The sequence below is a fragment of the Rhopilema esculentum genome, chromosome 5 (assembly GCF_057945365.1).
Source record: "Rhopilema esculentum isolate cy_ngs chromosome 5, ASM5794536v1, whole genome shotgun sequence".
Lineage (NCBI taxonomy): Eukaryota > Metazoa > Cnidaria > Scyphozoa > Rhizostomeae > Rhizostomatidae > Rhopilema > Rhopilema esculentum.
This window is the reverse complement of record NC_142819.1, coordinates 11,298,508-11,325,159: the sequence shown is the minus strand read 5'-3', so window position 1 is coordinate 11,325,159 and position 26,652 is coordinate 11,298,508. Positions and strand designations below refer to the sequence as shown.

The following is a 26,652-nucleotide window of genomic DNA, read 5'->3' as shown; positions in this document are numbered from 1 at the left end:
TTACTAGGAACCCTCGTGCCTTTGGTTTGCATACAGTTCTCATCTTTTAAGTGAACGCTGGACTTTCTGAAGCTCAATTTGATTTTAAAAGTAAATTGCTGCTGGTTTTCTGGAGGTCCACCAAGATCAAGTAATGAAATGAATACAGTATGACTCAATTCAAAACTTAATTGTACAAAGAAACATATAAAAATCTGTTTTTGCGCTTCAAACATGTCATAGTTGGTTTCATAGGCAGGAGCCATAAGACACTTAAAAGGGTTGAAGAAGAATATAAGAAGCCCCCGAAACTTCACATTATCTGTTCAAAATTATCACAGCTTATTCTACAGTAATTTCCTTCATTTGCATAATTGCTGATGAATCCATAATAAGGGCACCGAATGATTATTTTTGTTCACAACAGCAATATTGTTTTATTCTATTCGCATTAATACAGTGAAATTTTCACAAGGGCACAGCGCTGCCCCCGCTGGCCCTGTAGAGTCAGAGCAGGGGGACAGCTGCCCCCGCTGCCCCTGTGCTTCCGGCGCCCCTGGCCAGCAGCCAATTGTAGTGTCCTGGACGCCTCCCAGGACGCCTTCAGGTGCTTGAAAAAAATTTTTCGTGTTGATTTTGGATGACTGAAATGTTTAGAGTGTACAATTGGCTGCGGACCGTATTGATATTTTGAGCAAATGCCTGACCAGCCAGTGCACTGTTTTTCAAATGACAAAATGCGTTGATTTCCGCTTAAGGAGCAAAGCCGTCTGCTCTGCTGGCCACGACTCGATTAGCTAACGTATTGGAAAACAATCCAGGGGAGCATTATGACAATAACAATTTTATATGCTGATAATAATGAAATAAATGCTGCAGACAAGTTGCCATTGGCAAAGCCGTCTCGGTCACCATGCTTGCTAACAGACCCATTCCGCTGACCAAATACTGAGCTAGTTTTTCGTAATTCGAAGTCGACCGCAACTGTTTGTTCGACTTTCGGCATAAGTGGAATGATTTGCGTCTAGGGTTGCTAGCTGATCACCGAGGTCGATTCATTTCGCTTGCACAGTTTGGCGGAATTCATTAAATGAGCAACAACCTTAGCATGTCGCTTCAAATTGGAGAATGTGAGGATGATTGACAAGTGTTAATACTCACAACAGTTTGAGGGGAAGTGTTACTCAAGTTCACACCTAGCTGGATACAGGAGATTCGTTCAGCACAGTATTGGGTTTCACGCGCAATTCTCGATTTCAAACGAAAGACACTTCAGGTTCACTAGGACAGACTCTCTGGCTTTGAAGCCCTTTTGCTATACGACTATCACAATGACGGTCTCTAATGCACTGCCCGTTTTCGCTTTGTTATCTGTGATACTGGGTAGCAGTTGTAGCCCCATGTTTGGAGATACAGCGTTTATGAACCCATTTTTGAACCGAGGAGAAGAGGGCACGAAAGCAAAGAACGATCTGCAAAAAGAGATTTTGGATATTTTTGGTGTGGAACATCGTCCACGGCCAAGTATGTTTTACAGGGAATCGGGGAAGGAAATTTCTGCCAGAAAATATATGATCGATTTGTACAACAGTGTTACGAGCAATGAAGTGGTTGTCGACAACGGCAACGAAGAAATCATGTTGATGAACACGACGGCCAATGATTCCAATGCTGCCAATGCTGATACAGTGGTTAGTTTTGTTAACCATGGTAAGTTGCTTGAGCTCAGTCAGAATCATTTCCACGTCGCTATTGCAGCGTGGCCTAATTGATGACTTGTTTATCATAGTCGCAAAGTATTACTAGTTCCGTCATGATTTCGAGCATATTTAAACAGAGGAATCGGACGTTGATTTGTTTATTTGCATATTTAGTTTACATATGACCCAAAGCCTGCTCGGCGGGTTTTTCTGCAAACAACCAAGATTCCTTTTTAAAATATTTAGCTGTCTTATTCTTCTTCGCCAACAACCAAAACCTTGGTGTGCTGGCGAACTCGAGGTCGAGATGCTGAATGAAGTTTTGGCTGAAAGGAACAGCTTTTGGCATGTGGCCGGTTTTTGTAGATGTGATTTGAAACTTTTCTTTACACGTCATCAATTAAAGCTATTATTTTATTTGTTCGCAAACATTTCTATGCTTTTTATTCCCATATCATACTATTAGTATTCTATTTTGTCACAATCCGATGTTGAATTTCTCCAAAGAGACCAAAGTATATGTTGTGTTTGCTGGCAAGCGGGCGACTTTCTTCGAATCCCGATTTTAGTAATATTGGCGTTTGCTGCCTCGATTTCCCCGTAACATCCTTTTTACCTTTCCTGTTAGATTCGATAGAGCTCGACTTAGTAACTTTATGAGCTTCACTGCCTGCCTTTTAAGGTGCGTTTCACTGTCATATGTTAAGATTTGTCCTGTGGTGTTGTTGGCTAGCTCGTCGCAGATATTTTCAATTAGTCTTTTTCTCATTTCATCAGCCCTAAGACGATTGTGGCTAGTTGCACCACAACCAAGTTGAAGAACCCCTTTATGATGCTCAATGAGGATTTTAATCCCAACTCGCTCTTTGACCAATTGTGGTTCTCCAAAACCTAAGGCAAAACAGATAATATTTTGATCAAAAAGACTGATTCTGCTAATATAAATCGACATGTCTGTCTCCTGCTAACTAAATAAATTATTTCAAGAATTTATTAAAGGAGCAAATTGATGAAATGCTGTAAGTCTCTCTTATAAAAAGATCATTCATTGTTTAGATTTGATGACTTTAATGCTAACGAGAATTTCAAAGAAGAAAAAAGCTTTTTCCAAAGATTCACTCTTGCAAGTTGATGATCATATTTGTTTATTGATCACAAAATATATATAGATAAATCCCCGATATTAAATGAGTTGGGCGTTAAATTATAATACCAGGCCACTGCTTTATGCCTTACCCATTCCTTTTGAAGACAATTCTGCGCAATAGTTCTTGGTTCAAGTTTATTTGAGGGGAGGATGTTGGCACGAAAGTCCAAATGTCGAAATATATTTTATTTCTGTAATTTTCTCAACGAAAAAGGGCGTAAAGTCTGGTGTAAAGACCTCAGTCTGAGACGTCTTCTAAAATTACAAAATCGTTACTTTTAAGGAATCACATTTTTCATACATATATTTTCATACTTAAGTGAATGATATCATTTGTTTCTGCCACAACCTGGTAGTCAATCATGGCTGGGCAAGCAACTGCAGCAGCAACTGCAGAATGAGAGGAAATGGACACAACCAGTTTGACCAAACCTTTTTCTCAAACAGCGCCACATACCAAGGAAATGTTTGCCATGACAATTCCTACCAAGATCAAATAATTTTGTCTTGCCCAATGCATTTTCATTTTTATTAATTCTTGAAAGAATTGCTCGAAATATTTATAAGATGCTAAGCTCGATTAGTTTCGATTTTTTTTTATTTCAGTGCTAGGAGTTTCTTAAAGGTTTTTTTGAAAACCAGATGCTAAAAAGCTTGAAATAATTTTCATCAGTCGCAAAAGATTCCTGTTTTATTATCTACGTCAATTAAAGAGGAAATAGGTGCCTTATTTCGAGAAGAACCATTTTTGTCCCATCGTAAAGAGGAAGATTCTCGATCATAGAGAAAAGAGGGTGACCTGTACTATGGCTTTTTTAATATCAGGTCATCTGAGGGCTAAGCTTGTTACAGAATGTGAAAAAATCTTCTCTGTGGACCGTATTTTGATAAAATGGGGGTTATTTACACCCTTAAACCCCTTGACACTGCTACTGAAACCGGTTCTAGTCAAGTAGGCAGTTACTCCCATAAACGCCTGTTCCCTGAATTTGAGACGAAATGCTTCCAGAGCTGAGCATAGACATATGCGACAATTACAGTTTAGTGTTTACATTCCGCATTCTCAGGCACGAATTCATCGGCCTACAAAGCGTTGGTCTTCCGTTCAGTGAAATAACGACACCAAATCGTCTAAGCTTGGTTTTCAGAAGAATATTACGATCAAGGGTCACGTTGCAATTTGACATGAATTTTTGAAGCACTCTACAAATGCACAACAGTAAACGGAGTTGCTTTGAAAAAACTTTAAAGGATTTCTGTCTGGGGATGGAGGGGTGCAAACTGACACTTGAATTCTGAGATCTTGAAGCGTTTTTATGCAAGAAATAATCTCACTTTAAATTCAATATCTCAGATTATGGAATGCTAATTCGTAAGGATAGCGGTGCTTTTTATCATTTCCTATTTGAAATCATTTGCCGGGATGTCTCTCATCTCGTGGATTATCCTGTTTTAACTCGTCTTACCGTTCCTTTATCTGGTGTTAATTGCTAACTAGATCCATTTTGTTCAATGCCAGCCCCATCAAAGTTCAACAACAGCAACAGCACTTTTTGTCATCAAAACGGGGGAAGCACGGCGATATATAAGAATCATTAAAGAGCTATATTTAAGAACCATTGAAATAATAGATTTGTTCGCGAAAACAATTTCAGAGTACTCTTTCCTTGCTGATTAGTTGACCTGATAGTAAGAGTTTCAACGTCGATGTAATTATCATACACAAAGACTTATTTCTCTATGTCCAATTTTGTACACTGTCAATAGCACCCCCTTTTCTCATTCCGGCTACACTCATCTTTTATTAGAAACTCGCTAAAAGAAATGAGTACTTAGCAATCAGAAAAAGTTAAGAAACGCTAGTGTTCGAAGCGAAATGATAAGAAACACAGAATTTAGAAAAAGTTTAGAACTCAGAAGGTTTGTGAAAATTCATCAAAATTGCTGGCTGGTTATAATAAAAATTTAGACACAGAACGATAACTTACTTTCCTCATCTTATTACAGCATTAGAATGGAAGCCAATTGCTTGACAGAAATGTCAGCAGCATTTGAAAACATAGAAACATTGACGAGACTAACTGTCAGGGACGCCTGCAAAAGATAAGGGCAGGAGGGGCAGTGCTGGTGCCGAGGGCAAATCGTGGAATTGTTCTGCTAACATACACTCTTTTCTTTTTATAAGAACCAGTAAATTTAAGTTCAGGCTGACTGTTCTTGATTTTTTCGAAAATCCGAGGCTGGATTGTTCTTAATTTGTTCTTAAATTAAGAGGGTGTAAGCAGTGCTATTGCTATCTTTTTCGCTCTTAGGAGGTGTTCAGGCCTCATTTGCCTACAAAGCGAGTGAGACAGTCTTAATTTGCTTAAAAATTTGAATATTCACCAAAAAAGCACCCACACATCACAAGTTAACATAATGAAATATTAACTTGAATACAGTGCCACCCATACAGCTGTTATTTTACCATTGTAAAATGGAGGTTTAAAATCGCGAAAGATGATCCGAAGACTGATACTTTAAAGAATGATGGTTTCTTGCGAGCGGCTATACTTTTCCTTTCCGTAGGATTACCCCTCATTAGGATTACATCATGTTGCGTAGTCATTAGTTATATTGGGTAACATTTTATGCTTGGTTATGCTTTTCTGATATTTTCCTTGTACATATAAATAAACGTAGTTAGTTAGATTCAAGGAGATTCGGAGAGAAATTCAGAAGGTATAAACATGAAAGGCTAAACATCAGAAGGAAGCTAACCGTTTTGCCCAAGAGGCTTGCGAAAGCTCTTGCGGCCAAGTTTGCATTTAGGACAGGCAGTGCTTGAGAAAGACTGTGTGTGCCTCGTTATATATTTCATTGGATTGTTAGTATTAGAGTTCGCGAAGAACCGTCATTGTTTATGTTAGCTGTTTAGCCTTAGGATGTTATAAGATGGAAATGGAAAGGAAAAGTATAGCCGCTCGCAAGAAACCGTCATTCTTTGAAGTTTCAGTCTTCGGATCATCTCTCGCGTGCACAAGAGGGATATACTAATAATCTAAGTAATATACAAAGTACCTACGTATACAAAAACCAAGTGAAATTGCTTAATTTAGCTCTATTACACCATCAAAGATTCTTAACATAGAGCAAATGTTGACAAAATTATCCATACATAAAATGGGTATTAAATGGCTTTGTCACTATTCACAATATTTGGTTTTATAAAAATCATGGCTGTTATAAATGGGCTGGTTGTAAAATTTTGATTGCCCGCTAAGTTTTTATATCGATTTATCCTCCTTAGGTTCCTGGAGTACTTATGAGGGAACACATCGTTTGTTTATCATCTACTATCTTTGTCGCTCTCTCTCTTGTGATTGACCCTGTCATAGACGAACATTTTATCCTTTGCGTTTTTGTGCTGGTGTTAACATCTTTCTAATATTTTCTAATAGATATTAACATAACGAGAATGGTCAAAGTGGTCATCGATTATCGATAAGATCCTATAGTATTTTGTTATACTTCAGGGCACTTCTAGCCCTTTAACGAAACGATGAGTATTTAAAATTCCCAAAGCGTTAAGACACTGGAGTACTCAACGTTGAATTTTTTTTAAAAAAGATTACTGTCATTTTGTCAGTTGGGGCACAGAGGTGCAATTTGGAGGAATGAGATTACCTCTTTCTTAAAGCACTCAAGAATTAGGCAACTTTCGATCAAAAAATTGACTGATAACTGGCCTAAAAGAGCTATAACATTTGCCCCTTGGGACAACAAGCCCCACTGCCCCCTTCTACTAAGATGACTAATTTAGAAGCTAAAACCAGAGTATGATAGCCCACATATCAAATGATAACCCACTTTGTGTCGTACATACGCTAGGTTACATACGCTAGGTTAAACAACCTTCTGTACCATTAGAAAAGAGTTGCCCAATAGACGACTGGACCATTAGACGGTATGTTGGTAAAGAATGAGTAGCTGCGGTGGAGCAAGGGTCATGCTCATTTAAAGCAGAAAACTTTTGCTATTAGATCGGCTTAGCATCTAACTTGATTAGCAATTAGTCGACAGTGACTCAGCAATAACGTCTAACAGGATAGAAAACTTAATAAACTCCGCAGCTTTTAAACTGGCTTCTAATCCGCATGACGTTCAAGGTCATTTTTAAAAGCCTGGCTTCCATATGATTAAAGCAAAGATGGATTGTTATTGTATGTTTTGTAAGAAAGTCACAGGGATATAGGGCCATGCAGAGAACAGAGGGGTGTAGTGGGTACTGGCAGGGGCCTTCGCAAAGCCAGTGTCAGGCACCCAATTCTCGACTCTCTCAACGCCGTTGTTAAACGACCCCGACATTCATGTTGCCCGAAATAAATTTGCTAGCAAGGTCGTTTATATTATATACTCATTTATGAAATAAACGATTTTAAAGACATTGATTCTGTAATATTTCATTTTAGCTATGAAGCCAAGGCCGAACGCATCTGATGAAGATGGCGCATACTATTTTGATCTTGCTACAAGTGTTGCCTATGACGACATCCTGGCCTCACAACTTCATCTCTACAGAAAGAGGGAAATGCACAGCAATAGTGCAAGGAAGAAATACCTGACCATTAAGATATTCCAGATTGTAATCCCGAAAAAGATTTACCGTCTTGTCGACTCTCGATTGATTGGCTTTGATGAGACTGGCTGGTTAGTTTTTAATATCTCAGAGCTGGTCAAGGTTTGGAAACAAGTTTCCGGCTCTAATAATGGGCTCCTTGTGTATTGTGAATCTGAGCAAGGCGTTAGATTAAGCATAAAGGAAGTAGGAATAGTCGACTTTAAAGGACCTCCTGATCAGATCCCGTTCCTTGTTTCATACTTTAGGACACCAAAAGGTGACGATATTCTTATCGAGCAGATCCAGAAAAATGACGATCCACGAAAAAGACGACATCGAAAAGCACGTTCTGTGCCCAGTCTTCTGCAGACGTATCTCGGGCGAAACAGTCATAAACAAGGGCAGCAAGGTCTTTTTAACTCTGGCGCTCGTTATAAGCGCAACAACAACGACCGATGTCGACGTCATGGCCTTTATGTCAGCTTCAATGACCTCGGCTGGGCAGACTGGATCATAGCTCCCGAGGGATACCCCGCGTATTACTGCCACGGAGATTGCCCATTTCCACTTGGAGCTCACATGAATGCCACTAACCACGCCATTGTGCAAACTCTCGTTCATTTGATGGCCCATGCCTCGATACCTCAGCCTTGCTGTGCACCAGTTCAGCTTTCAGCCATCACAGTGCTATTCTTGGATGACCAAAACAATGTTGTTTTGAAAAAGTACCAAAATATGGTGGTGAAGACATGTGGGTGTCAGTAGTTATTCGCTACTGAAGCATACTCCTTGTACAATAAACGGTCTGCCTACTGCTATCAAGAGTCAAACTTCGAACTAAGGGTTTCTTAACTGGAATGTTGGCGCACAGTTGCCGGTTCCACAACTTTCGTAAACGAAGGAAAAAAGTTGTGTAACATGGTATTTCAAGACATAAACACCATGTGTCATCATTATTAGCTGAGAAGTTTTATTTCAATGCAAACAAAGGACCTATTTTACGTTTAACTGGTATTACGTCTTTTGCCCATATGATATGTGGTCAGCTTTGTTGCCTAAAGATATACGAAATAGTAGTTGACGTCATATAAGATTTTTCAAGCTCTCATTGAGAAGGAAATGTCTCTGCATCATTGTCATCAATCCGGAATCAAACTCTCTTATTTTTCATATATTCAAGAATTGTATGTTTACAAATTTGCTAGTTAGATGCAATTCAGCTCAATGCATTATATTCCCACACAGATATCCAGTCATTCTAGAAAGCGAATGGAAGACGTACGGGAAAAGCTAAGCCTGTCCTCAAAACATTTCTTTTATAAAATATATATTTGGCGTCAAGCAAGTAATATCCTCGCGCTTGTGAAGTTTTCAAAAGTGATACCGTACCCAAATTTATGAAAGTAAGACTGTCCAAGACCAATAGAAAGCATTTATAACGAAGGTCATCTTTCGATGATTCGTTTTGGGTTAACTTCAAAATAACAATTTAATTATCAGTAAAGAATTAAACTGTCACTATGATTTGGAATTCTTACTATCTTTTTTACGATCTTTGCCATCTTTTGATTTATTACTATGAAGTTTAAAAAAACAATTTAGGTACAAAGTAAAATTATATGCCTAAATTTTGTGACACAAAGTGTGTATTACTTGACAATTGTAGCTCTTGAGTTGTTCCTACAACGTGATCTTAAAGCTATTCGTTGCACCCATCCCCCCCATCCATCCCCCCATCCCCCCATGCATCCCCCCATCAATCAGACCCATATCTGATCTATGCACTCTTATTATGCCATGTAGGAGTAACTAGACATAGCTCAGTTATGGTTTCCAATATGAAAATCTTTAGATGTTATATACAGTAATATTTGTGTATAAAGATAGAATCTATGTTTTTACAGTTGGCATGACACTAATTAACATTATAGGCATCCTGTAGGCAGAGCCCGGTCTGCACAACAACACAGCAAGTCAGTTCAATTTGAGGGCAAACAGAGGTGCAGCAGATAGGTAGATGCAACGATGATGCATGCGTGAAATACGTTTTTCATGCGCGCGGACCTTCTGGCGTTTTCCGTGTACTAGCTAGACATGCCTAAAGCAATTGATCGAAGTCATTCCAGTGACGTCACATTCTAATTTCACGTCATTGTCACTTGTTAGACGTCAAGTTTGGCCAACTGTGAAATATTCAGTCTTACAGCAAAAGATTACATAAAGGCGTGCAATTTTTGTTTCCTTTCTGTAATCTCAGAGACTCGCCCGGTTTGGATAATGCACCAAAAATTGGTCATCTTTATGCCAACCTATCCGGACAGCGCGACAGTATTAACGAGCCGAACCGTCGTTTCAACAGAGTTTTGCACATTTCAAAACATATCAGGTAGAAATAAGACCAAAGAACTTTCTTTACGTTCAGGTTTACAAAAGCCTATTGCATTGCTTCATATGTATTTATGTTTGATCGTTTGTACTTACGTTGTGTACAATGCATTATTAGTAGTCATTAGAGAAAAGTTAGTTACCTATTATGAATTGAAAATGAATTAGCTTATGTAAATTGGCAGGCAGGTATGTGCCTAAAATAGGTGACATTGCTGAATATAACACAATTGCGTATTTTTACATTATGTTTCTTTGTTTCATTCCATCATGAAAAACTAGTTTTGATAACAGATGCTACAAAAAGGGGACCACACCAAATGTACACCATAACCCTAGCTATACACTCAAGTGACAAAAGTATCAGGACGAGGAATAACAAAATGGCGGCTCCGAAACTAGCATTCTAACTTTTTTTGAACAAATCTTGCTGTTTTCACGGAATTCTAGAAATGGCGTCAGCAAAAATGAAAATCATAAAAAAATCAAATTTGTTTTCTATTTTTCTAGTATAGAAATAAAAAAAATGTCTCAGGGAAGTGGAAAAAAATCAGAATTTGTTGAAATGCCGCAGACACAAAAATGCCAGAAAGAGAATGAGAAGCTAAAAGAAAGTTTGGGTTTAGGGTTTTCACTCGCTTGCTTAATTTGCAAGAAACGTTGGTCGCAGCAAGTCTAAAACACATGATATTTACCAGACCAATAAGTTGGCAGGTCCCACAAAACTTCAAAGGAATGAAAGGCTAGGGCAAGCCCACCATTGGTATGGCCTAATGGTGTCGACAATCTGGCGTTAAGTGCAAAGTCAATCAGTGCTGAATATTTTGTCAAATTATTTGGTGGGAGCCTACAGGCAAGTGCAGAAACAAGTAATGATGCAATGCAAAGACCATTTACTTTTATGCAAAACACCAAACACAGATATGCTGCAAATGTGGCAAAAAATACCAAAATAATGACATCCTGGTCTTTCAATAACCCCATCAAAGTCAAAGCCTTGATGTAATTGAAAAAAACTGGTTTTCATAAAAAAGTTCCAAGAAATACAATCTTCTAAGTCCAAAAATGAGCTCCTTTTGAATTTTCATGAGATGACTTTATTTATCCGTTTGGTCGCAAAGATATTTCAGTCAATTCCAGTTCCTATGGCGGCTGTCTAGAATACTGGAGGTCATCAGACAAAATATAAAATAAAACAAGTAGTACTTGTCTAAGAGAGTTGATATTTTTATTATCTGTTTAGTTTTTGTTTATTTTTACCATTGGGTCTACCTTCAATCAAAGATCTCAGCAAAAAATCACGATATGCTCCACTGATTTTCTATGGTGTTCTTTGAGCATAGGGTCAACAATATTTCTGCTTTGAGGCAACGGTCCCAATACTTTTGTCACGTAAGTTTATAAAGTGAATAGCATTTGGAAGTGATATTGAAAATTAAAGTATTTCAGTTCTTTGTGTTTTTTTTGCGATGTAATGAAAAGGAGTGTTTTTAGCAGACTGAAAATTGGAAAAGATCACCTAAAAGACCAAGTTATGCCTAAAGACTATCCCTGTGAATTGCAAGCAACAGACTTTCCGCCAGTAGAATCAGACTTGGAGCGAAGCACCGAGAAAGAATGTGCTCAACCCGCACCAAGGTCACAAAACTCTTCGCATTGTAGTTATGAGGACTTATTTGGAAAAGGCATCGACGAACTTAAAAGAAAAGGAAGCTTGAGGGAATGGAGGCTGTTTGTTTTGAGTAGAGAGCTCGCAAAATATGAAAGAGAAAAGGTACAATTGTATTTCTAAGATAGCCCAGAATGTAAATGTAACGCCGGCAATAGTTCTAATTTGTTCAATAACAAATTTTGGTGTATATCTTAGTTTCATTTGATTTAGTTTAGTCAACTTTTTATATATTGTATATACTTTTGCCTATGTGATTATCGACTCAAAATAAATCAACATCAAAATAACAACACCTTTTGTATTTATGACTTGGTAATTATAAGCAAAGTTTCAGCCAGAAGTCATACTTGCATAATACAAAGACAGTTAACATTTTCTATCTAAGCCAAACAAATTTATCTAACTTAGTCTTAAAAATGTTTTAGGCAAATCAGAGAAAAGAAAATAAAGAGAAGGACGGCGGTCTTGGAGAATCGAATACAAAGGTCTCAGTGACAAAAGCAAAGTCGCGAGTATGGAGCATTGAGGAAGAGATTGGCAAATTGATACAGTCAGAGGCAGGTTGTGATTTTGATACTGAAAAGGACGTAGAGACTTTTAATCAATGCGAGGTAGACAGGTGCTGCGGTGTCAATGTATCTGCTACCAATGCAGCGAGGTTCGATGCTTCTTCAGATAAAGAATGCTGTCAGGGCTGTCAATGTCAGTTTTTGGAATCGACCATAAACGAAATCTGGATCGCGACAGCAAGTTTCAAAAGAGAAATCGAAACTCTGAAGGGTTTTCTTTCTGCTGATTTTGAAAGCACCGAAACACGCTTTGCAGGCTCTGGTAGCATTTATATACAAGAGGGTTTAGGCGAAGACGCAGATCGGCCAAGCTGTGACAAGAAGGAAACCGCAGTCACTTTCGGAAGTTCTTTGCCAAAAGCAGACATAGATGATGATGAGAATAATGCTGAAGTTCTCCTGAAGCTGATGCACCAGCAACTCCGTGTTCTTGAAAAGATATTTCGTTGTAACAGCAATCTACTTCTTCAAGAGTCCAAGGATATGGAGGTTGGAATGGAACTTCCGAAGCAAAATGCTCAATTCAGGGAACAATCGAAAGGGACGTCATGCGATTATGGGTGTTCAAAGCCGGTTGATAGAGATCAGGAAAGCCATTTTAATGACATTAATAGCTTGAAAGAAAAGGTGAGACGTTTGGAAGACATATGCAGTAAACTAGAAAAACAAAGCTCTCAAAAAGAGAGAGTTAGTAGCCGACGTTGTGATGAAAGTTCTGAAAATAAAGAGGTTATTGAATGCTCCGTGACGCTAGTTCTTGCATTGGTCCGAATGATATTAGAAAACATTTTACTGAAGATGAAAGAAGGAAAACAGTTCGACGCAACTGCTGTTTTAATTGAGATTTTGAGTAAACGGTCTTTGGATAGGAATGATGTTTCTGAAGAACCAAACATCGAGTCAAGACACTACCAAAACACTTCAACTAGAAGGGAAATCTCTTTCGATAAAGTTGCTGATATTCTTGAAGCCAGCGATTTGATCTTTGAAGTGGATAGGAAAGGAGCGGTAGCAAATATGGAAGAAGAGATTAATAAGATCAGAGATGTAATTAACACCATCACGAAGATTAAAGATTCTGGTGCATTATGCGACGAAGACAAGGTCTTTTCATCTTCTGAAGTAGAAAGTTTTGAACGTAAAAAGTTTGAAGGGCTTAAAGCAAATGGCTTGCATAATATGGAATGTACAGAGGATTCAACAAATTTTATTGCAGAGTTCATTACGAGTTCGGCTATCCAAAGAGCCATAGATGAGCTGAAGATTTTGTATCTAAAGGAACAAAATAGAATTTTACAGGAGACTGTCGATGGAATGAAGCCACATGGAAACTGCATTCAAAGAAGAGATGCTGCCGCTACGAAGACAGACAGCCCAGGAAACCTAGAGAAGGAGGATTATTCATGCGACTGTTTAATTGATGAAAGACATCTACAAGGTGAATACAAGCTCGTTGAAAATGAAAAGGAGCCGATAGAATTTGAGCAGCAAGCCATCGCAGAGTTTATTGTAACTCAAAACATTGCAAAAGCAGTGAAAGAAATAGAGACTAGCGAAAAGCACGCAAAATTGAAGATTGCTTTGGAAGATGAAATATGCAGTGTTGTTAAACAACTAAAACAAAAAGACGAAGAGCTGAGAAAGTATGAAACAACCATCGAAAGTGATGTGAAAAGAATTGATTCGATTATGAATGAGCTGAACAACGTGAAAACAACAAACGAGGAGTTGAAAAAGGTAGCAAAGTCCGACAAGGGGGAAATAAAGCAAAAGAAAGCACAAATAGAAAAACTGAAGAAGAAAATAATTGATCTAAAGAACCAGTCCTTGAATAAAAGAATTACTCTACAAAATTACGACTCGGTCATCAAAGAATTGAAGCTTGACGTGCAACGCCTTCAAGAAAAGACCATTGCAAAGGATACAATAATTAAGTTAATCAAAAGCAGCCTTGTGAAAGCAAATGAAGATATGGGGTTGTTAAACAAAGACCTTGAGATGAAGCAAAGGGTTATTGAGGACTGGGAGTCAGTCATTGCGTCCTTTCTTTGCAAACTGAGTATTGAAAATGCTGTGACGTCAGCGGTTGCGTGTAAGAAACAGGAAGAGAAGGAGATTGAAGATCGAGAACAGCAGGTCGCCATTGAAGCACTAAAACATGCAAATAAAAAAGATAAGAAGAGAATTCAAGATTTAAAAGAGGAAGTAGATGTTCTTAGATTGGAGGCACTGAAACAGAGAAATGAAACTGCAGAAGGCCTAAAGGACCTGAGAAGGGTTGCGCTTCAGATTAGGAGTTTAAGATGCAACGCAGGGCTGAAAGAGCTCCCGAGCACAGCAGTAAACACATGCAACATAGAGACAGTAATTTTTGATTTGTCTGAATTGGAAAAAAAGATAATCGGGAGTCAGCAAGAGCATGCTGTTTACATAGAGGCACTGAGGTCAGCATTTGGAAGATATATAGCGCTTTCAGTCCTTGAACAAAGTTTGCAAGAAATTGAGAACGAAAAAATACTAGCGACTCAAAATGCAGTGAAAGACAGGGATGCAAGACGTAGCTATTCAGTTGTTAGTGTGGCTGAACAAAGACTGGTTCATGCTAAGGAGGCAAGTCGACTGAAGGAGATAGATGCAGTTAGTAAGAAGAATATTGCAATGGCTGATACTTTTGAAGAAATAATTAAGGAAAGTACTGTCCTGCTTGTATCAGGGGAGAAGCCTTCTTCAAGCATCACACTATGCGAGGCAAGGCGTAAGAATGAGAAAGAGCCAGCATCAGTGGAGATCGACAACTCAGTTTCCTGGCAACCAATCAGCCAAGAGGCGAAAGGCAAACATGAGAGTGATAAACCAGAGAATGGGGTGCCTGCAATAGTTGATGAGCTGATCACAGATGAACCCGAAGCGATTCTTACAAAAAGGGAAGAAACAGATTTGGAAAACATAGGTTAAATTTTAAGTAAGATGTTTAGAATTGTTGTCCAAGTAACAGACGAAGGTGAAAGATCTGTGAATTTGGAGAAAAATTTTCATTCATTAACTGGAAATTTCCTAATAAAATGCGGTGAGGAAATCTTGAATACAGGCAGCTTAAGAAGTAGTTTCACTTCAATTTGCAACCAATTGAAAATCCTGCCAACTAATCCAGCCGTTAAAGAAAGTCATTTCAATAAAGTTGGAAAAAGAAATCTTTATGAAGAATGTGAAATCAGCATGGCAAGCGAGTCAGCAGATGTCACGAGTGCAGAAGCTGCTGATGTCGAGTGTGATATGGATTCGTTGTTAAAAATGGTGGCAACACACACCTGTCATGCGAGTATCGCCAGGGGGTTGGTTGAGCTGGGAGTTGACACCACAGATTTGTTACCGACTGCCCTTCAAAGCCATGTTTCCTTTCAAAACGAGGCTAATTGTTCGAACACCTTCTTAGTTGTTACGACAAAAGATCACGAGGGGCATTCAATGAAGGGCGCTGGCGTTAAAGGAAATTTAGAATGTGACCCGCTCTTGATGCACGAGTTAATAACTATAGGAAGCCTTTTTCTCAAGCATGAAATGGCAAAAATGGCAGGAAATTCGGAAAGAGGAGCTTCCGGCTACGAAACAGGCACAGGTTTTGAGGGTCGGCAGACTGTCAGGAGCCAATCAGCAGAGTCATGGGAAGGTTATTTTGAAAAGGGTATTGGTGAGATTAGAGAACCATCAGCTCCAATGGCGGTTCATGCGCACCTGGTGAGTTCTCATCGTTGAAGTCAACCATTTCTGAATTCTTCCTCTGCCCTTTTCATTCCTTTATTTCATGTTATATCTTTGTTGCAAATGTCTCCATGTTGAAACTAAATCAGTGCATGGTTTAAGGCACTCTAGTTTACAGGTTGGATAACTTGAACACACGTCGTCTCCATTTCTCCGGGTATTTATTGGCTAAAATGATGTCTCCCTTTCGATTTCTATTTTGCAGATGTGTCAAAATGAGAGCGAAATTTCAATGAAATCAGAATTATTTTCCGAGAATCATTTCCCTTGCAGAGAAGCAAGTGCGCCGGTACGTTAATTCAAGGGTTCTTGGGATACTTTTAAGACTAACTGATAATTTGATGTAGAAATGTAAAATTCTAACAGATCTTTGCTATTATTTTGGTGGATTTGTTCTTATGAAATTACAGTGGAATCCCGATATCACGAACCCTGAAGCCTGAATGATGACTTCGATCATTTATCATTCTTATTTGCCTCCTTGTGCTTCTCCATCTGGGTCTCTCAATGAAACTTTCTCGTCGCTCGTCACCAGTGTCTTTAGCCAGATGACGATTGCAATTATCATCGAGAGTCAGATGGCCCTGGGGCTTTTAACAACACGGGCCCTTGTGCAAGGGTAGTGACGCATGGGCAAAACTTTTCGCCGGCCCTTCTTGAGGCCAGGGCCCCGGGAATTTTCCCCGGCTACCCCCTCTCGACGGTACTGTTTGTTAGTGTCAATGTACTCATTTGCCGTAATTTTTGACGGGATCAACTCGTGCTCTAATCTATCAGCCAGTGCTTGAAATTTATCATCACGTATCATTTGCTGATGAAAATAATGATTTCACCCCAAGAGAGAATGATAAAGGAACACCGGAATAAAATAAATGAAAAGAACAGATGAAGCATTTATGAAAGGTTCGTTATATCGAGGGTAATAATGATGAAGGGACCTAAAAATTGGATCGGGATTCCACTGTATCCTGTTTGAGATATTATCTTGCATTGCCTTTGGTAATTTCTTATAGAAATCAACTTTGTTTGTTCCTCAAGCTGCCAGAATCGAAATGTTTTCGACAGCAAAATGCAACGGCACCATAACGAGTAACTTTCGATAAATCGTCCTATGTCTGAACTGAAAGTAGAGATCTTGCTCTTTACTGGCTTCATTTCAAGACAGTTTCCTAAATCAACATACTGAGTTTTCCTTCTAAAGTTTCCCTTCCGCTAAGAATGTCTTGACCGTACCCACAGTCTTTTAATCCATAAAAGGTTTGACTTAGAGAGCGTTTTTTCAAATGAATTTTTATTAAAACATGATACTCGCACCGTTTTATCCAGTTTATTGACATTGGTCTTAAAAGTGCAATTTGATGTTTGAGAATATTTATTCATCGGATTTCTTCATGGTTTCTATCAATTGAAGCTGGTTTCTTCTGGAATAGGGCAACTCCTACAGGAAATCTATTAGGGATGCCAAATCGATAATGTAAGATGACCAATTATCCCTCAGATTATCACCGATTAAGACGCAATGTTGAACCAGCTCCGATTCCAAAGAGAGACCCGTATCGCCCTGAGGCTGACCATTAGCTACAAATTGCTGCTAAGCCGAGGCCAGATGATGCTGGTGATGCTGAAATTCTAATGTCTCGAGAATGCCACTTGTCACGTACTAATTGCTGAACTAAAAACTTCAACGAACCTTTTTTACTAGGTGTATTAGAACTTTTATCCCATTCCACTCTCATTTTGCTTGAATGCTTGCAAAAGACAGGCTCATCAACAAAGGAATTCTACAAATTGTTTGCAAAAAGTGAGATTTGAGTAAAAGGGTGAAAATATTAGTAAATTATATTTTACTCAACGGTTCTAATGGGTTACTGTTGAGTTTTCTTTGGTTGCACCTGAATTACGCATTGATTTTTCAGGCTGCAAACGCTTCTAATGCAAAGGCCAATGCAATCAGACATGACGCGAAGAATGACGAAGATGGAAACGTTGCTGCACCTTTTTAAAGCACTTCAAACTATGCTTGATAAATGCTTATTTTCTGCATTTAATTGTTTGCCATGCTTACGCCGTGCACTTTTTTGTATATCAGTCATGTCTTTCTTAATGTAATGAATTGTTCGATGCTATCCCTTTATGTCACGTTGCCTTCGTCATCAATTAACGTTGTATGCGAACGAGGCCACAAGAGTTTTGGCCCAAAGATGATCCACAATAGTGTTGATGAAAATATTGAACAATTCACTTCACGATGGCGTCCGATGGCTATTTACAGTTAAAGTTAAATAATCCTGCTAAACTTGCCAGCTGAATATTCAAGCTAACTCAACCACATAATGTTACTTGCAACACAATTTGTCTCCCTAGAAGGGCCAAAATCAATATGAGTTCTCTAAAGGGGTGTGCTTTTCTAGCAGTCAAAGGGGTATATCGTTTGGAAGGTCAAGAAGTTCAACTTTTATCTTTTAGAAGGTTGTCAATTAGAAGTTCAACTTCTGATCTGGACATCACCTAGAGCCTCAGGTAAATTCTCAGTGGCCTAAAGCCAACTCAGCTGTCCATCCTCTCGATGTCTATCCTCTAGTTGACAGAAAATAATATGTGCCCAGGTTATACGTTCTAAAGTATCAATATGGGAGATAAAGCCGCCGGTCCAAATCGGCTATAACAGGGCCGTCAGAAGCAAGGGGTATAGTCCCTCCAAAAACAAAGAAGTGACTGAGCATCAAATGGATCGGCACTTCCTCCCCTCTCCCCTCAGTATGAAGTTTGTTACGAAATACCTTAGAAAGCTGATTGCCTCATTATGGTAAGATTTAGAGCTAAAAATAGAAACAATAAAAAAAGAACACCCGAAGAATGGGACAAATACAGAATTCTGAGAAATGAATGTGCACAAGAAACAAAAAAGGCAAAGTATCATTACTTCAACAGCCTTGACATAAATTTGGTCACTGACAAAAAGAAATTTTGAAAAACCACTAAACCAGTATTCTTAATGAATGATTACTTTGTAAATATAAAACAATCATTAAATATTCCTAAATACCTGCCACGAAAAGAGAACTACACACCTCCTAATAGCAACGCACAGGCAGAAAGCTATCATTCTACATTAGATAATATTATACAAGCATATAAACACTAGCTTAGTATCATTGCTATTGAGAGGCAAATAAATCACCAAACTCTCTTCAGCTTTGAGCCTGTATCCATACAAACAATAGTTCAAGAAATAAACTCTTTAGATTCGAAGAAGGCAACTGGCCCTGATGATATGCCATCTAAAGTTATCAAAACATCAGTGGAAGAACTTTCTGAAACATTACAAATTCTCTTTAACCACTCTGTCAAAACGAGTGAATTTCCTCACTGCAATGAAACAAGCAGATGTAACACAAGTATTTAAGAGAGAAAATCCAAATGATAAAAGGAACTACAGGGCGGTAAGTGCTCTTCCTTCACTTTCTAAGATATATGAAAGAATGATGTACAATCAGGTATTTTCATTCATCAATATGAAATTATGCCCTCTTTTATGTGGATTCCGAGAAAATATGGTACACAACGAGGATTGATACGCTTAGTTGAAAACTTAAAGATGTATATAGACGATAAGGAAAAAGCAGGTATAGTAATGATGAATTTATCCAAATCATTTGATTGCCTCCCACATGATCTCTTAATTACTAAACTTCATGCGTATGGATTCAGCAAACAATCTCAGGACACAAGGAGTGAAGATTAATTCTCAAACAAGCACATGTAAAAATGTTACACAAGGTGTCCCACAGGGATTAGTTCTCAGCCCCTATTATTTAACATTTTTCTTAATTTTCTTTTCTATTTCATGACTACAGAAAATCATTGTAATTATGCCAATGAAAATACAATATGGACAATAAGTAAAAATGTTGATACAGAAGTAGCAACTCTAAATAAATACGAGGATAAAATTCAGAAACAAAGCAAAACGGCGACGAGAATCCAATGTTGTGAGATAAATTTTCCAAAATAAATTAAACTAATACTAATATTTCGCCCCGGCATACGGCAGACGACTTAAAGACTTAACGAACACCGACGAGACATAATCAACAAAAAAGATGACAAGTCTGGAGTTGCAGAACATTTCTGCAGCCCAGCACACACCAACAACGACCTTGTCATTACACCATTACTTAGACTTAATGACAAACGAGAGAGTGTTCGTCGAGCTAAAGAGCAATTTCTCATTGGCCTGGCGAACACCCTCACACCCAACAGCATGAACAGAACCACCGACCGTCAACTTTACAAAACAACTAATCACCTATCACCAAACAACTAATCTTGAGTCCCATTTATTAGGCTGACAATAAAGTATTCCAAATTCATTACTTTTACGATTGCGTTCCTCAAAACATTACAAATAAAAATGAATTCCAGGAAGTGTTCCATTTCTATACACCGAAATGTTTCTTCCCACCGAAATTTGCCCCAAAATTTCAAAAGTGACTGAAAATTTTTCCACCGAAAAATATTCCACCGAAATTTTTGGCACCGGATTTTTTGGTACTTTATGTACTTTACATCAAATCTTTAACTGAAACATACCTAAGAAACTGTCTATTATAGTAATTGCTCACACGAAAATATTTTTTGCGAAATAAACCCCCAGGGGCTAATTCAAAGACATGCATTATTTTTCCGCCCAGCTTCCTTACACGGTACCTCTGGGTGGGCGCATATTTCAAGATGGGGATTTCAGACGGGAAGCACAAGATTGTCATACAGAATTATCTTAAAAGTTTGTATGGCTGATTGAAGTTCATGTTACAGATGTTCGAATGAGCTTCGGCTGAAACTGGCGTTATGTAGCATGCTGAAATACTGGCAGCTCAATTTTCAAGGTGAAACTAAATCAATTCTGTTAAAGATGAAACTTTTTACTTTATTTGGGCCTAGGAATGTAATTTTGTGGCCTAAGAACCAAAATTCAAAGTGTCTGTTTTTGACGAACCTGCCCTAACATGTCGGCTAGATCAAGTCAATTTTCTTCAAAACTGATTTATTGTGTTTTAGGATATTATAAAGTTACTAGTCGTAAATGTTGCGTAAGATTTTTACGAACTGAACGAAATATGATGTTATGATGATTTCCTACGCCCATGATTTATGAGAATTATAGAAGGGGAAAGTGTAAAGATATTTCTGCTTTCTGATTTCTGCTATCATTTTCCCTTCATAGATATCTCACACGCAGAAAAATGAATAAACCAAAACAGGGGAAATGAATTTTTTGAGAAAGAAGTTTGGAGCAAAAGAACCGTCTGAGGATGGACCTCAGCTGCACCATCTTAGAAGGCTGTTTTTGGAATATTTACATCCAAGGGAGTCCACGGTTTTGGAGGAACAGGAGGTAAAGCTGTACCAGATGCTTCCCCTGTTCCTTCGAGTTTTCTCAGATTCAGATACACTGCACATGTCGGAACGTTTCAGTGATGTCCTCCAGTTTGCCGGTCATATTTCTAAGCTGCTTGTGAATGAGATTCAGAGGAGAGTGTCAAACAAAACAAAGCAAAGGGCTGTTATTGATGTTATTGAGTTTTTGATTGAAAAACAGAATAAGGAGGAGAATCATGGCTGGAATTTGTTGTCTACTCTGAATATTCTATCATGTGGAGAAGTTGCTATTGTTGAATGTATAGTGGCAGCGGCATTGCCTTCAGCATTTGCCAAGATGTTGAATCTGTTTTTTTCTTTGAAAGTTTGCTACTTCGAGGAAACAAGTTTGAACAAGGTCCAAAAGCTAATTTTATCAACTTTTGTCAAATTGTGCAATCATCCAGTGACAGCCAAAGAGCTAATTAGGACAAACGATTTAGCCACTCTCTTTGATGCATTAACCTGCAGTTGTGATCCTGTACACTTGTTGTGGAGAGCTGCAGTCTCCGAAGTACTTACAGCTATAACAAGATATTGCTTAACAAAGGAAGTTGTTGATTACATAGGGGGTATTATGATTCTCTCGATTTCATTATTTTTCAGTGTAAACATGCATTTTCATGTCATTATTTTTTAAAGTAGATATGTTTTTTTATTATTTCTAAGCATTTTCAATTATATCCTAGAAAGCGTTGAACTCAGAAAAGAGAAGCATGTTATGCAGTGTTTCCATTACTCTGCCCCCCTGGCTCTCAACAAGTACAGTACAAAAAAGATACCTTCTGTTTGTGATGATTCATTAGTCAACAACATACTATTCACACTGTTTAAGTTGATATTTCCACACATTTACTCATCAAAATAAATCATCAAAATAAATGTTATTGTGAATTGTTAAAAATCAGTACACTGCAGTGTAAAAACACATTTTAGCTCCGCGTCAAACATAATCAGCCAACAAAAAAGGTCCAAACAACATTAGAATATAGATACAATTCACTTTGAATGAGCAGCATATTTTACTGTGATAAACTTGACAGGTAGCAAATATATCAACAAAGTTCCTTTTCACACGACTGATGTTCTTTGAAGGCCAGTACAACACAGTCGTTTTTGGCATCATCGTAGCAGTCATGTCACAATACCTCCCCCTGCGTCTTGCAACTTCCAGACATGGGCCTATCTTCCCAATCTGATCAATTGAAAGCCTTACACCAGAAAGTTTCACAGACAGCCTGGCCAAATTTATATTCGCGTCTGGGTATTATTTCTGCCAAACACATTTGACTGTATCCTTAGCCAATGAAGTAAGATGCTTGATTGTTTTCAAGACAGTGGCAAAAAAGGATTACCCTCGCACTTATTGTTTCCTTAACAATTGGTCAAGCCATTCTGAAATAGCCTGACCAAATGTCACAAACAATCAGTCCACATGAAGCTTCTGGCCAATCACCTAGCTCCATTTAGTGAAAGTTATGACGTTGGTCAGGTGAATTTCTGAGAGCCTGACCTTGGCCATAATCATGATCATAATCAGAAGTGAACCACTGCGCTCCATAAATGAAAGTGCTCTGCCCCAGATTAATGAATATCTGAAGATCATAGAGAGAGTTGTGGAGAGAGAATATTTTTCTTTCTTTGAGTTATTTTTTTTAAGATGGAAAAAACATATCACTGAAAATTGTTTGTCAGGCTCAGCCTGACCAGCCTGCCCTCTGGCTTCGCCACTTTTGTTATGCATTAGTGCCATCTCTGCATGCCCCCACCCTCCCCCAAATCTCATGCTCATGCATGTAATACTTCTCTTTGCTGAGTTTAACTCTTTCTAAATTTGTTAATATGTCAGCATGCAACTCATATATTTTTTTGTTTTACTAACATAGTCTACCTTAATCTTACTGATATGAATTTTATACACTTGTAGGCCTTTGTGGGAAAGAGCAGGGTTGCAATCTTTCACCTTTGGAATTCACAATTGTAGGACAAAACATCCAGTTTTGAAGCCAGTTTAAAAAAGCTTTGTGATTTGGTTGACTTAAATGTTGGTCCTTTGTGAATGGTCACCAAGACAGAGAAAAATGCTGTTTTCATAAAAGGTTCCATATGAATATAGAAAGAGCAACCGGACATCAAAGTTGACCATGGTCCCAGTGGCCAACATAGGACAACATAGTGACTTTCTGTACAAGACTTTCTAATATTTATGAAGCATCTAAGTATCCTAGGCCAGGTTATATGGAATTTGGCAGCACGAAAAGTTCCCACACTTTGAGTTGTTTAGGCATTTGATAGCATGCTGTTAGTATGTGTGACATCAAGCTATTCTTTAAATGTTTAGAGAAGTTTGAATTGAAGAACTGTAAGCCTTTGATTATCATTACCGTAAGCCTTCCTTTTACCTCATCTTTAGTTACCATATTTTACTTTGCTCCTCTTTAGATAAAAGGTGCATTGCATTGAGCATATCAAACATAAAAGCAATGTGTGTAAAAAATCCAATTGCCATCGTGGAGATGTTGGTTACTTTGATATGTGTCTTGAGAGACTCAGCAGAAGTTTCATCAGTTCTTCTTGATAGTTTCAAAGAATGTGGAGGGTACACATTTCTTTCAAATCTGCTTGTTGATTTCTACAGCAGTGAAGACCATGCAGTCAATGAAGCTAGTCGCAACCTTGTTATACTTATTTCCTCATTGGCTTTAAGTGGACCAAAGGCAATCAAAATCCCTCCATCGATGGACTTCTGTTTTCAAGATGATGGCTTCACCTTACCAGCTCCTGCATCTGTTTCAGGTACTGCAACAAGACTCTCTTGCCTGTTAAATCCAATATTAATGAAATGACAATACCATCGCTGCATGCAAATGATTGTCATGTATTCATTATGAAAAACAACAAGAGTTATATGTATAGAGATAAATATAAATGTAGTTCTTGAAGATTAGGGCATTGCACTCACAAGAGCCACAGTTTTATGATCTCCACTTTTATTCAGTGTGGGTGAAAGGGGTCTTAAATGCCCTTTCCTGAAAAACGTTTCAAGCCAGTGACCTTTCTAGGATAAATGTCTTTCACATGCTGCCTGTGTTTAGGACAATTGGAAAGAAAGGCGCCTGTCTCTTTTTTCTGTTTATCAATTCTTTTACCCCATTTCTGGCCTTGGGTAATAGCTGTTGATAGAATAATGTTCTTCCTGTTAAACGTTTCCACTCAATATGAAAGTTTCAAATAAGTATTCAAGTTATTTTGAAACTGCTTCAAGAAAAATTTCTGTGTGTATATTTGTGTGGTCTTCTGTTACTTATATCCATGAAAACTGTTCTCATTTTTATTCTGTATTAAAGCTGTCAACAGCATTTATAGGTGTTGAAAACTTGTTTTCAGGTCTCACAGTCAGGAATTTGGATGCATTCATCGTTTTGCAGGAGACTTTTCTTCAGGTTTGTTTACAAATTCTTTTTGAAATGGTTTTTGGCTGATTTCATCAACTTTTGGATTATTGTAGGATGTGCTTGCACCATCTAAGATACAATTTGTGTTTTGAGTTTAGAGGTTCAGTTTTAGTTTGGGTTGATTTCCTTTTTATTTTCAGTCAAGAGATGAAGAGCTCTGCCTACACATTCTCCATGCTGTACAGAACATCTACAACTCAGATGCATGGAACTTCTTTGTTCTCAGTAACTTGCACACACTGACCCAATTCATTGATAAGGCCCCAACAAAGACAAGGGTGGTTCAAGCTGAGACGTTCAAGCTTATTGAGTTTGTCGCATTGCATCTACAGTGGATACCAACTCAAGAATTATTGACTTTGGGGATACTCTTCAAGGACACAAAGTATGCGCCACTCTTCTCTGTTAACACATTAACATAAACATTCAGATTATAATTTTAAGACAAACATAGGGCTCAAATACGACATAATGATATTTAGTATGCCTTGAAATGGAAAACAACAACATGCATAAATCTTTGTTTGTATCAACAGCCTAAGTTAGATTTGTTTTTTTTAAGCAAGGTAAGTCTCATCCACAGCTTATTTAAGGTTTACTTTGTTTCTTTACATAAAGCTTATCACATGAATTTTTTTTATCTACAATGGCCTTAAACCATGTTAGCATAGAAATTGAAAAGCACTCAGCTACTCAGGAAAATTATTAGCTTCATTGTCATCTGTGATTCATGTAGTATTTTGCATTTTGTTTTTGTTTGTGTAATTTGAACATAGTTTGTGGCTGGTTAAGCTTTTATTTTGTATCATGCGTTGTTGATGTTTGATAAAAAAGTGTCTCTTCCCAGCATCCAAACCACAAAACTGAGTCCGTTTTTTTTGTCTGCAGCTTAACGGAATGCCAAACTGTGGCTCTTCACACTTTAATTCGACTGATCAACCAAAACGACAAATTCAAAAATGTTTTTAGAGAAGTTGGAATTTTAGAAGTATTAATCAATTCGCTAAGAGAGTTTGCTGAGAAAATGAAAGAGATGTATGGATGTGAGTAGCGTTAGTTTTTTATTTCAAGTCGTTATCCATGACATTGTTTTAAAGATGCTTATTCATTAAATTGACATCGTTTGCCTATCCCGCGCTCTGCATTGTGGGCTTTGCAGTTGCACCCCTTCATTTTGCTTTAGAGTTCTACCAAAATGAAGGAATTAAGCAATAATCTGTTGTCTAAAGCAAATGAATTTTATGGGGATGGAAAGGCACCACACCCATCCCACTCCCGCCCCCTCCCACCCCTCTTTCTATGTAGCGTGTTTAGAAAAACGGGGGGGGGGAATGCTGCGTTACACAAAATTAATGTCAAACCAAGTCACTTGAAATTGTTTTTCATGAAATCTGAAGTATTGGCTTGGATGGAAAATGTTAGCTTTATAGATAATAAAAATTTCCCTTTTTTCACCAACGCTGTTCTCGTCGTCAGCAGTGGCTATTGTTTCAAAGTGTTTTCGATTTGAATACTGGCTTTATCGCCAAGTTGAATCGGTTCTACTGCCGTTGGTTGAATAACCTTGAAAGGAATACAGAACCTCCCGTTTCTTTGAAAAGTGAAGCGAATCTTTTATCATGTCTCCATATTCTGCACGCAATCAATTCAGCTTGTTTGGCACTTAATCACCTTTTCTTGATTAGCATAGTCTGATTGTTTTCAGCAAGCAGTGAAGATCTGGCAGGCATTAACAAAGACGAAATAATGACTGATTTCATATTCCTGTTAATGGAATGTCTCAGGCTCCTGATTGAGAACAACACTGCCAATGCCGTTTGCTTTCGTCAATTCAGCGGTGCAGTCTACGCCCATAGTTTGATATCATTCCGATGCGCAAGACCGTACGCGCTGAAAATAGTCCAGCAGTTGATTGTTGATGGTGGTCGTGATGATCTTGGTACTTGTCTCATTTTGATTCAAGTC

The 26,652-nt window shown here is 38.2% G+C and overlaps 4 protein-coding genes across 5 annotated transcripts in view; all 4 read left to right on the top strand.

Moving 5' to 3' along the window:
- Window positions 1-864: 864 nt before the first annotated feature.
- On the top strand, window positions 865-9,434 carry LOC135689596 (bone morphogenetic protein 7). Its single transcript, XM_065206881.2, has 2 exons — window positions 865-1,689; window positions 7,278-9,434. Exons 1-2 carry the CDS (start codon window positions 1,311-1,313, stop codon window positions 8,189-8,191), a joined length of 1,293 nt encoding a protein of 430 aa, XP_065062953.2. The 5' UTR covers window positions 865-1,310; the 3' UTR covers window positions 8,192-9,434.
- A 772-nt stretch (window positions 9,435-10,206) lies between these two features.
- Window positions 10,207-15,007, top strand: LOC148960278 (uncharacterized). The gene is made up of 2 exons (XM_089116242.1): window positions 10,207-11,585; window positions 11,909-15,007. Exons 1-2 carry the CDS (start codon window positions 11,286-11,288, stop codon window positions 15,005-15,007), a joined length of 3,399 nt encoding a protein of 1,132 aa, XP_088972368.1. The 5' UTR covers window positions 10,207-11,285.
- Window positions 15,008-15,019: 12 nt separating this feature from the next.
- On the top strand, window positions 15,020-20,411 carry LOC135689595 (uncharacterized). Its single transcript, XM_065206880.2, has 3 exons — window positions 15,020-15,787; window positions 16,017-16,100; window positions 17,728-20,411. Exons 1-3 carry the CDS (start codon window positions 15,020-15,022, stop codon window positions 17,812-17,814), a joined length of 939 nt encoding a protein of 312 aa, XP_065062952.2. The 3' UTR covers window positions 17,815-20,411.
- Window positions 20,412-20,538: 127 nt separating this feature from the next.
- LOC135689864 (WD repeat and FYVE domain-containing protein 3-like) overlaps window positions 20,539-26,652 on the top strand; it is a 50,815-nt gene continuing 44,701 nt past the window's right edge. For both annotated transcript variants that reach the window (XM_089116211.1, XM_089116210.1), the window contains exons 1-7: window positions 20,539-20,700; window positions 21,039-21,804; window positions 23,675-24,028; window positions 24,620-24,675; window positions 24,828-25,072; window positions 25,576-25,730; window positions 26,393-26,626. In XM_089116211.1, coding sequence (XP_088972337.1) covers window positions 21,081-21,804; window positions 23,675-24,028; window positions 24,620-24,675; window positions 24,828-25,072; window positions 25,576-25,730; window positions 26,393-26,626 — 1,768 coding nt within the window. In that variant the 5' untranslated portion in view covers window positions 20,539-20,700; window positions 21,039-21,080. The remainder of the gene's footprint in view (window positions 20,701-21,038; window positions 21,805-23,674; window positions 24,029-24,619; window positions 24,676-24,827; window positions 25,073-25,575; window positions 25,731-26,392; window positions 26,627-26,652) is intronic.

Excerpts from the sequence above, each read along its gene's own strand:
- LOC135689596 (XM_065206881.2), top strand. The coding sequence starts at position 1,311 with ATGACGGTCTCTAATGCACTGCCCGTTTTCGCTTTGTTATCTGTGATA. Across the intron at positions 1,690-7,277 it reads GGTTAGTTTTGTTAACCATG|CTATGAAGCCAAGGCCGAAC; the intron begins GTAAGTTGCTTG and ends ATTTCATTTTAG.
- LOC135689595 (XM_065206880.2), top strand. The coding sequence starts at position 15,020 with ATGTTTAGAATTGTTGTCCAAGTAACAGACGAAGGTGAAAGATCTGTG. Across the intron at positions 15,788-16,016 it reads TGGCGGTTCATGCGCACCTG|ATGTGTCAAAATGAGAGCGA; the intron begins GTGAGTTCTCAT and ends TCTATTTTGCAG. Across the intron at positions 16,101-17,727 it reads GCAGAGAAGCAAGTGCGCCG|GCTGCAAACGCTTCTAATGC; the intron begins GTACGTTAATTC and ends TTGATTTTTCAG.
- LOC148960278 (XM_089116242.1), top strand. The coding sequence starts at position 11,286 with ATGAAAAGGAGTGTTTTTAGCAGACTGAAAATTGGAAAAGATCACCTA. Across the intron at positions 11,586-11,908 it reads CAAAATATGAAAGAGAAAAG|GCAAATCAGAGAAAAGAAAA; the intron begins GTACAATTGTAT and ends AAAATGTTTTAG.